This window comes from Apaloderma vittatum, unplaced genomic scaffold (genome assembly GCF_000703405.1).
Source record: "Apaloderma vittatum isolate BGI_N311 unplaced genomic scaffold, ASM70340v1 scaffold38045, whole genome shotgun sequence".
Classification (NCBI taxonomy): Eukaryota; Metazoa; Chordata; class Aves; order Trogoniformes; family Trogonidae; genus Apaloderma; species Apaloderma vittatum.
The window spans coordinates 1-10,837 of NW_009716046.1; the positions used below are offsets into that span (position 1 = coordinate 1).

The 10,837-nt window shown below is 46.8% G+C and overlaps 1 protein-coding gene across 1 annotated transcript; it reads left to right on the forward strand.

The window, feature by feature from the left end:
* Positions 1-583: 583 nt before the first annotated feature.
* MTFR1L (mitochondrial fission regulator 1-like) lies at positions 584-9,228 on the forward strand. Its single transcript, XM_009869385.1, has 6 exons — positions 584-598; positions 989-1,093; positions 1,745-1,854; positions 2,607-2,818; positions 5,772-6,084; positions 8,942-9,228. Exons 1-6 carry the CDS (start codon positions 584-586, stop codon positions 9,045-9,047), a joined length of 861 nt encoding a protein of 286 aa, XP_009867687.1. The 3' UTR covers positions 9,048-9,228.
* The last annotated feature ends 1,609 nt before the right edge of the window (positions 9,229-10,837 follow it).

A 10,837-nucleotide genomic window follows, 5' to 3' on the forward strand; every position in this document is an offset into this window, starting at 1 on the left:
GGGTTAAAAACACGTCGGGAATTTTAAATGCGAGCGCATGAGAGCAGCGCTGAGCGCCAGGAGCCCCAGCATTAAATAAATTAGTGGATTTCTTGGTGGTCTGAGCAGAAATAAGCCGTTCGGGTTGCAGTTTGTCATTGTGGGGTTTGCAGTCTGGAGTCTTGTGCTGCCTCCTGTCACGGGAGAAGGGACTGGGTGCTTCACTTTTTGAACCCATTTCAGAAGTATCCAGAAATCACTAAAACATTCGCTGTTTGTGAAAACCCTCTCCAAGGCTGTCCTCATCGGCCCTCTATTGGGGTGGGCATCGGATAGAGTCATCACTTTGCTGTTACCCGAGAAACATTCCTGGTTTTATCAGCACTGCTTGTGTTAAAGATCACATGGAAGCAAGAGTCGCTTTAAATGAGACTTTCTGTCAGAAGTATCCAGAAATCACTAAAACATTCGCTGTTTGTGAAAACCCTCTCCAAGGCTGTCCTCATCGGCCCTCTATTGGGGTGGGCATCGGATAGAGTCATCACTTTGCTGTTACCCGAGAAACATTCCTGGTTTTATCAGCACTGCTTGTGTTAAAGATCACATGGAAGCAAGAGTCGCTTTAAATGAGACTTTCTGCTGATTTCATTTATCTCCCGGGCCCCTCATGTGATGCTGTTTTCCTCTTTTTGACATGTTTTCATTTGGAGCTCAGTGTCTGTCACTGAGTCCTTTTTGTTTGCAATCCTGAAAATGCTACACCCATGTTTAAAATGCCCCATAGTAACTGTCTGACTTCCATGACTTTCATCTGTGTTCAGCTGAAACACCGTTTTGTGGAATAAGGACCTGAGTTATTAGCAGGCTCCCAGTTAAAAGTAAGACTGAACCAATAAAAGTCAGAGATCAGAGCTCTTGATTTGATTGTACAGGACAATTTCCAATTTAAGACACTTTTAAGAAGGGCGACTGACTGGAAGTATTAATTATTTCACATGGACTATTGCAGACAATCCCCATCTGGCAGAACAAGCCCCATGGCTCAGCGCGCAGCGTCGTCAGGAGGATTGGGTCAAACCTCCCTTTAAAACCCTGTCCCAGGGCAACCTTTGAGGTGAGAAGACTCGTGAGAGATTTGGTGATTGCGTGTAGGAAGCCGCTGCTCTAGAGCGAGACGAGGCCCTGTCGTGAGCTGCTGCTCTGTCAGCCCCGTGCAGCTGCTGAGCTGTACTCACAAAACTCATGTAGCTGTATAGTTAAAGATTTTTAATTTATTTTTTTTAATTTGGTTCTTGTAAAGTGAGGAAAACGCCTCCAAAAATCATGTTTGTGGCCTGAGTTGGCAAGTTAGAGGAGACAGAAGCCTGGAGTTGCTGAACCAGCGCTTCATTGCGTGACCTCCAGCAAGCCCCCGGGCCCCGGTGTTTCCTAAACAGTGAAACAAGGTTTATGGAACGCTGACGTCACGGCTTAAGCTCAAGGGCAGCCCTGGGGCTTGTAGTGGCAAAGTGTTGCACATGGGCTTGGCAGCGGGCTGAGCTGTATCAAGTGTCCCTTTGCTGCCTCACAGCCCAGACCGTGCACAGGAGCCGACGCGCAGAAGTCACAGACGTTGCCGTGAGCAGAGCGGAGTTGCTCTGGCACCTTCAGAAACAGTTTCCGACCTGGCACAGAGGAGAGAGGCTCTGACGGCCGGTACAGCGCGTCTGGGGCGGGTTCAGGAGGCAGGGCCGCCATCTCCTTAACACAACGTCCTTCTTTTTAGGTTCTACCAAATGTTTCAGAGCTCTATTTAAACGATGTCCCTCCAGTCCCCACCTTGGCAGACATTGTGTGGATCGCGGCAGATGATGAAGAAACATATGCCAGAGTCAGGTTGGTTTCCTCTCTGTGTCTGCTGGTCCTTGTTTTTATATGCTGGTTTCTTTTGCGCAGCATAGGCTCGATGCCGATCGAATGATCACAAATTTCAGTCCTCTCAAGATCTGATGTGTTGAAAGACATTTTTCCCCAAGAGACAGGGAACAAAAATTAGGGGGAATTCCTGTAGGAAGTGCCAATGCTGTGTTTTCCTCACTGAAAAATCTGTGCAGGTCACCCCCTGATCCTTGGTATTTTATGGTTAGAAAGTTGAAGAGTTGAGTTCTCTTGGGGTTGAAACATTCTGCCCCTGGGAGTTTGGGTTTGGTCAGTTGAACTTTTGTCCTTACAGCAGGGCAACAGTAGTTGGTATCTTGTGAAAGATAAAAACGGACTTTGAAATCAGAGGCAAAAGCTAGTGGGTAAGTGACGTTTCCCACGTGCACCCAGTGCACAGAAGCACAGTTACAAGGAGAGAAATTACTCTGAAGCCATGTGAGCACGGCCAGACTTTGTCCCCACGGCCTCCTACAACCTCTACAGCCTCCCTGCAGCCTCTTGTGCTGCTGGGTCATGATTTCTGGCCCTGGAAATGCAGAGAGGACACATACAGCGATAAATACAGCAATAAATACAGCAGTACGTACAGAATAGTGGCACAGAGGCCTAATTAATTCTGTTGAAGTCCTGACGTGGAGGCAGAGCGTTGCCAAGTGTTGTCACAGCGGGGTCTGGGCCTTGTAAGTGACAAGTTTTTTGTCCTGTAGAAGTGACACTCGGCCGCTGAAGCACAAGTGGAAGCCGAGTCCTTTCACCGTTATTCAGCGAAATGCTTCAGTCCCCAACCTGAGGAAGCAGGAGGAGAAGCTGCTCGCCTTGAAGAGGCCTGGTTTACCAGCACTGAGCCGAACAACGGAGCTCCAGGATGAGCTGAGTCACCTTCGGAGTCAGATAGCTAAAATAGTCGCTGCAGAGTCAGGTAGGAATATAAAGAGCTCTTTTTTTGTAGTCGTTGAATGAGAAGGGCTGAATTAGTGAACCACGTTACTTCCTCCCTAGAGAGCAGACTCACGCGTCGTTTTTCCAGCATTGGTGGGATCCCATCCCCGGTGTCAGCTCAGTGCTGGTTCCATTTAGACGTTTGCCTCTTTCATTGGAGGAGTCCTGCGTGATTTTAAGGAATAGCAAGTGCTGCTTTGTGACTCTAATTGATCTGGAGGCCAACTCCTGTCTCAAGCACGTTGTTTCATGAAAACTTTCAGTGTGTTCTTGCTGTTCCTGCTCGGAGAGAGTTACGTGTTGATTTATTTGGGTAAGGATGAAATGAGAGAAACAACAGTGCCCTTTTCTGTACTCGGTAAGGTATTTGGGGAAAAGCCGAGCTGAACTGAGGGATTTATTTCTTTTAGTAAACTTGTGCAGCTAAAAGCCATGTTTTAGCAGCAAAACTGAACTGTGAGGAAAGACTTGTGCTCTTCCTTTCATGGCTTTTCCTGTATACTCAGCTCTGAAAATATGACGGTATTTGGGAGGATCCAAATCCCGGCGGTTCTGCAAGGCTTGCTGTGATGGTGGCTGGTTTAGAGTGTGGAAACCAGTAAGATAGAAGTACCTTTGTGTGTATTTATGGAGTATTCAGAAGGCAGAGTTGTTGATCTCCCAGCTCAAATACATTGAGTAGTTTTGCGAAGTAAAGGTATTTAGTCCCTCTTGAAGGCAGTTTTTCTTAAAAGCTTCTATACCCATAGCCCAGATGGCAGCTGTATTGTGGCTGCTTTTCAGGGGAACAGAAGGACCTGTAATTCTTCCCGTTACTTGAAATAAACAACCCACACCACAAAACAGGATTGCGCCACACTTGACGTTTTATCAGGCAGGTTAATTCCTGTTGGTAATGAGTAGTACTGGCTGATGAAACCTTCTTTATCCTACATCCCAAAGTCGTTATTTCCCAGCTTGCTGCTTTGTGCCGCGCTGCAGGGCGTGCACCCAACTCCAGATCTCACATGATCTGCGAAAGACGACAAAGTGGTTGATGATCGTAGCCCCGAGGGACCTGCAGCTTTAATGACTGCTTAGATTTAGTCCGGCCGTCCATATAAATGCATCTGAACGCGGAGCAGAGTTGTGGTGTTTGATTGAGGGGAAAAGCTGATTTCTGCATGGGAGGTTGGGAGCAGGGCGTGCACCCAACTCCAGATCTCACATGATCTGCGAAAGACGACAAAGTGGTTGATGATCGTAGCCCCGAGGGACCTGCAGCTTTAATGACTGCTTAGATTTAGTCCGGCCGTCCATATAAATGCATCTGAACGCGGAGCAGAGTTGTGGTGTTTGATTGAGGGGAAAAGCTGATTTCTGCATGGGAGGTTGGGAGTTCTTTTTCACTTTGGGTGATGGTCGATGGATTTTGAAGAATTCGCTCGGTATCAATAACATAAATGTCTGTGCCACCACGTGAGAGTAGAAGGGCTGTTTCCAGCATGCAGAGCTGCGTTTCGATGAGGTTGGGTGTTTCTGACGAGCCGCGCACACTCAGAGGGTTCCCACCTCCTGCCACTGGTGCTTCCTGTCATCTTTGTGAAACGAGGTGTCGCAGTGTCCCCTTCGGAGAGGCTGCTCGTGTCCTCTTTCTTCTTCATGGCATAAAGAACACGGGAAATGCTGTGATTTTTTTTCCTTCTAAGTGTTGCCTCGGCTCTGCAGTTGCTCCAGCTGTGTTCTAGAAAAGTCTGTTTTAATTCAAGGAGAGTAATAACGAGAATTAGAGATCCAGATGGGAGAAAAATGATTTAATCATTTAATACCTTTTTCTTTCCCTCTCTGCTCAGCACTGTGTCTGGTTGTTATCAGCTGGCATTTGAGAACAGTTCCTATTGACTTCGCGTCCTCTAAGTCAATAATGGGGAGCTGTGATTGAGGGCCTGGTGGTAGCTCCGTAATCTGATGAAGGAAATAACTATGTAGCAGTCTTATTCTGGAAAGATTGATGTAGAAAAAGAAATATTGTGCAATCTGCTTTATTATAAACTGTTAGAGAAATCCCTTAATTGGAAATTGATAACTATCTACAAGTTTACTCTTGAGGCCAAGGATGTTAGTGCTGTAAGGTACAGTTTGTTTTCAGTACAGGAAGGGTTTTTCAAGATGTGCACTCTGCATTTTTCTGGGTTTTTTGTTGTTTCCCCTCAGTGTTTTACGCTGGAAATATCTAACTCGTTTTCGCTTGGTAACACTTGGAATTTATGCAGCCGTTCTTAATCCTCGCTGCATTTTAAAGCATGAACAAATAAATCCCATCATCCCTGCGGAATAGGGGGATGCAGTTCCCGTTTTACAGATGGTGCTGGAAAGCAAAGGAGGTCAAAATGCCCACGGTCACCGAGCGAATTGCTGTGACCGTCTGGTGTAACGTGCTGGAGCTCCTCACCCAGCTCTGCCTTCTCACCACACGTAATGGTTACAGGGGAGGGAGCTGGGAAGGCAAAGCCAGCGATGAAGACAAGAGGAGAAGAGTTGAGAGAATCAAGACCTACATTCTGACCCAGGCTCTCTCTGCAACCCTGAGCAGCAGCCACATCTCTGTTCCTCCGTTTCTTGTCTGTAAAAACAGGCAGAGCAGACATTTGCTGCTTTCTGCAGGGTTGGGGCGCAGTGTTTGAGCTGGAGGGGTGATAAGTGGTGGCACGATGGGAACAGAGACACGTAAGGGTTCTGTGGGATGAAAGGTGCTTGAGAAGGTCTCGTGTCGCAGCGTGGTGGCACAAGAAGCAGAGTGGCCATGGAGGGTGCTCGAATATGGTGAATTTGTTTTCTCGTAGCACGGGGGAGGCTGATGGCATCTCTTAATTTATATTCTGTTGCTTTGGGGAAAAAAGAATACCTACGTGGTTTGCTATGAGTTTATCCACCTGTGTTGTTTTCTGTTTCAGCTTCTGCTTCCTTCACACCAGATTTATTATCTCCAGGAAGTTCAAATGCATCTTCTCCTGTACCTTGTTTTGGACCCTCTTTCCAATCCACAACTTCCTTTGTCATTAGCGATATCACAGAGGAGGAGGCAGAACTCGAAAGCCCCGAGCTCCCATCGGTCTCCTTGCTTTGTTCTGCAACCTCCGAGTGTTGTAAACCAGAACCAAAGGATCCCGACGAGGAAGATTCTGTGTCCCTTTCCAAGGCCAGCAGTTTTGCAGACATGATGGGCATTCTTAAAGACATTCATAGGATGAAGCAGAGCAAAGACTTGTAAGTGCTTCCTGAACTCTATTTTATCTTTCTATGTCTGTTAGATCAGTGTAGACACTGGACATTGCCTTCACTGCTCTGTATTCATGATTCACAGCGGGGAAATACCCATTTGTGCAGAACTTTCTGTTATATTTCAGGGGTGGGGAATTACTGACGGCTTACCTGCCTGGAGAGAAAGCAGTGGAGGGAAACTTATATCAATTAGCGTAATGTTTGGCTGTTGCAAGTTGTTGTCCTGAAAGAAGAAGCTTGTGTTTGTCCAGATTAAAACCAGACCCGTATGCGCTGGCAGGCACCAGCACGAGGGCCACGCTGTTCCTCTCTGCCTGCGGCGGTTCCTCAGACCATCTCGCAGACCCAGGTTCCTCAGCTTTTTCAGCGTGGCACACGCAGGAATTAACAAGCGGAGCTTTTCAGCTTCACAGCTTTTGCACGTGGCCCAGCTCTGAGCGTGGGCTGAGGTTTCACTTGTCTTGTGACGAGTTTACACATTGATCACAAGAATGCCTCAGGCTGCGGACGTGCCAGCTGCTGCACGGCCAAGATAGGATCCTGCGCAGCTGATCCGTAGCTTCTCTAATGTGAGCCATGCTGCCTCCGTTTCACGTGTGAAATCACAGGGATACGGCTCAGTTTCCACATTTTTTCAGCCCGAAGATCCATCTGGCCATTACGTTGCGCGAGTAAGATTCCTGGCCAAAGATAACAAGTTGCGTGATGGCTCTTGACAATTCCTGTGCCTAGTTCAGTTCAAAAGGAATTAAATTCTGGGCGCTGAAAAAAATTAGATAGTCAAATGAAAGAGATGTGTTCAGCTTGCATCTAGAATGTCAGTGCGGTATTACACATCCCTAATTCACACGACAGACCCTTTCGCTCTTGTTTTCCTAAGCGTTAAATATTGCTCAAAGCTTAAACAGTCGCTTGCTTTATAGAAATGCCTGTAATCTTTCTTGGAGCTGAGCAGGATTCACGGACCACGCATGAATTCCTCCTCTTTTTTCTTCCTGTCTGTCGCAAAGCAGCGCTTTGGGCATCCAAAAAATCATTTTGAATTATTAAGCAACGGGAGAGAGAAGTCTTGAGGAAAATTACAGCTGTTTGTGCAACCTGAGCTCAACAGAGTTTTGGGTTCAGCTGTAACTCACGTGTTAGCGCTGTGACCCTGCCGTTCTGATGGTCATTCGCTGGCTCTATTAAAAGCTCGCAGCTGCTTCACGTCGTGTTCTAACTTTATCAGAAACGTGTGTACCTCTAGCTCTAAGCATTCACAGGTAACAGTGTAATTATCAATCTTCTAATTAGTGCAGACTGGTATGTCAGCCTTCTCTGGAAGCAGTTTTCAGGGTAGGAAAACCGCCACCATCTGTGCAAGGTGAAGATAGGGGAATAAGCATTATGCAGGGAGAAAAAACCTTGTCCAAATACAGGTTAGGGCAGGGAAATCCGAGGCATTTCTTACCCACTTACACATTTATCTGTGCCACCAAGGCTCCCACCAGAGCCAGGTGCTGTGAAAAGCAACGTGCAGGTGACAGGGTCACAACCAGACTTCAGTTTCCTCGACAGAATGTGTGGGGAGCGCTAGTGGTGAGTGAAGGTGTTTGATCTTGCCGTTACCGTGTGAATGAGTGGGAGGGAGAGAGGCTTGTGCACAAAGAAGGGATTTAGAGAGCAGTGATTCCTGGAAGACGGGGGAGAGGAAGGGGTTTGTGCTGTGGAATACTTGGGGGGAAGGGCAGAGCTGCCAAATCCCCCCTCGAAGGGGAACAGTGGGCAAAGGAGCTGCGTCACTGGGACCCCTTTCTCCCAGTGCATCAGCTCGACTGGTGGGCCGGGGCTGGGTCAGCCCTGTGGCTGCTGCTGCAGCAGGGCCAGGAACGCTTCAGCAGAGGAGCTTGAGACTGTTCCCTGCTTGAGCTTGACCCGTTCTCTTCAGTTTCTCTCACTCACCCTCTGACTTCTCTCCTACAGGCACCAGTTTAGGATATGGTTATTATGGCGTAATTAAAGCTGTTTGAAGCATCGTGGGTGGTTGAAAAAAATCGCTGATGTGTTCCTTACTTGATGAGATTTATAACTCCTTGACACAATCCTCCATCCTGGAGGATTCTGCTGTGAGCAGCCGTGCTCGCCTCGCAGTGTGGTTTGGCCCTGCTGTTGTGCAGCACCTGTAACACTTAAAAGTGCTCTTTAAGGGGATGAAGGTACCAAACGATGCTTAACGAGACAACTGCATAGATGCCTTTGATGCTTCTCTTTAGGACTTGGTGCTTAAACAGAGCTTGGAAGCCTCAGGAATGAGTGAGAAATGTGTGCTGAAACGCGCATTTTTCACCCGTTACAGTTTCTGTGCTGTTCCCTGCAAGGGGTGGCAGCTAAGCAGAGGGAAATGTGTAGCAGCCCTTCTTTAAAATTGTGTGTAATTACCCACGTTTAAATATGAAAGCATATAGGCATTGTATAGCAAAATCTGTGAGAAAAAAAATACTTACCACCACACCAGTTGTAGATTTGTACTGAGGGGATGTAGGCTCTAAATAATTAATGAAGTTTTATTTTACGTGTTGTTAACACAGTTGAATAAAAATTATAAAGAGCTTTGGTGCCGAGGTTTTCAGGATACGCCTTGATCCATAAAACGAGCTCCAGCTTTTCTAAGCCAACATGAAAGGCCTGAATTTTCAGCTGCTTTTTGTTGTTTTGTGGTGTTTTTCTCACACCTCCTCCGCTTGTGACAAAAGCTGATGATAAAAGCTGCAGAAAAATACTTAAAAGACTCTAACCAGAGCTGTAAACCATCAATTTTGGCACTTCACTTTACTAATACACCGTGCTTTTGTCTTCCGCGTAGAAACCGGACTTCGATGAAGGAGGAAGACCCGGCCGTTCTTATAGCAGAAGTTCTGAGGAGAAAATTTGCCCTAAAGGATGAAGATCTGGCCCTGAAGGAGAAATGATGTTACCGTCACTAAACTCTGTAAGCAAAAGTGTTACGCTCCCAAAATTTTCTCCACAGTAGCTGCCTTCCTAAGGATTGAGCCTTTTGCCTCTTTTATTAATTAGAAATTGTTTCTGCACTGGACACTTACTTAGGAAAGACCGTACGGATTTGATGTGTTTTCCATGTATTGTTATATTAGAAAAAAAACTTTTTAAGAAGATGGAAATTCTTTTCCACCTTGTATTTTGATGTTGATTATCGATAAGGATCTTTTAGCAGAGTGCAGTGAGTGCTGCTGGATGACGTTCTTTCTACCTACGATTTTCCTTAGGTTCAAATTGAGCATTTATGGCCTCCTTCCAATATAACTTAAGTTACAATTTCCAATATAAACATTCTTTCTCTGTTCTGAGGACGGTACAGAGCTATTGAGAATAAGCTAGTTAATGCTTCCCGGTCATCAGCATTGAGAAGGTTGTTGAATCGCGGTGGTAAAAGGCGTCTTCCAGGGAACCTGAAGCGGGGCTGGGACTGCAGCCACTGATCAACCCGCTCGGCCACGTCTAAGGGCCGGGGGCTGGTTTGGGTGTGCCCTGGGTATTTCTTCACTCACCGACTATCCCCACAGTTGCATGACAGAATGGCCTTAATTTCTTGCCAGTAATTTAATGTTTCATTACTAGTCCTTGTATTCAGGTAACGTATTTTATTTAGCATTCTAAAGGTCTATTTATTGAACTACCAATGCTAAGAACCAAGCACCTACCGCACGAGCTGTCAGCTGCGACGAGGCAAGGAGCCACTTGGCATTGTCTGTGGCCACAGTTCTCACTAACTGAAGAGGTTTCCTTCAGCTACACATTCTCCGCGATGTTCCTCATGGCTGTATTTAAAGTATGATTTTTTTTTTCCCCTTTATATAAAATGGAGCCTTAATAAGACGATGCTTGTCCTTGATATTATTAATGTGCACAAGTCCGAGCGGGTCAGCAGTGGGGAGGTTGCGGGGCGGAATTTCAGCTGCTGCAGCTGGGGGTGCTACAGATGAACGTACTCAGATGCCAGGGATTTTTTTAATCCACCAGGCCCTCAGCCCTTCAAAAATTAAACCATCATCCCCACCTTAAAAGTGCAAGAAGAGGCTTGTGTTGCTTCTGGCCACCCGGTGAGTGAGAGCAGAAACAGCAGTTACGACTTAATCAGTTTTACAGGGAGTTGATACAGCTCTTGCCCGCTCAGACACACGCCAAGAGCCACTGGTCGATGCAGTCGTTCTTGCTGTGTCCCAGTAAGGTTCCTCTGCAAAAGAATTTGGTGGGGATACGCCCACTGATGGAGAAAATGGAACCACAACCAAGAGTCCCTGTTCCTGGGAACGTGCTGGATCTAAGAGCTGATTGGAACAATTAACTTCTGGACTGTAACTCCAATTGGATCTATTGTATCAAAATTCTGACCCCATGGAAAAGAAAAATCTCTCCTAAATGGCAACATCTGCAGTGTTAAAGGTGTACTCAATACTAAAAAAACAACCAAAAAAACCAAGTATAATACCGAGGGGTTGCTGTTGACAAAGCAGGCTGTTGTTCTGGAGTGGAATCATGGTCACAGATGGACTCTGCTGCTCGTGACCCCTGGGGTTTTTGAGCAGCTGGTCCCTGCACTTCAAAACAGACGCAGCCCACTGCACGTCCATCCAAACCACCGCACGGCCAAAAGCAGGGGATTATGCAGAACAAGCCGAACCAGCAGCGCACGGCGGCACCGCGGCTGTTAGCGAGCTGCGGCCGCTGCCACCCACACCCC

Coding starts and splice junctions, on each gene's coding strand:
- MTFR1L (XM_009869385.1), top strand. Junction 1,855..2,606: donor GAAACATATGCCAGAGTCAG/GTTGGTTTCCTC, acceptor TTTGTCCTGTAG/AAGTGACACTCGGCCGCTGA. Junction 6,085..8,941: donor ATGAAGCAGAGCAAAGACTT/GTAAGTGCTTCC, acceptor TCTTCCGCGTAG/AAACCGGACTTCGATGAAGG.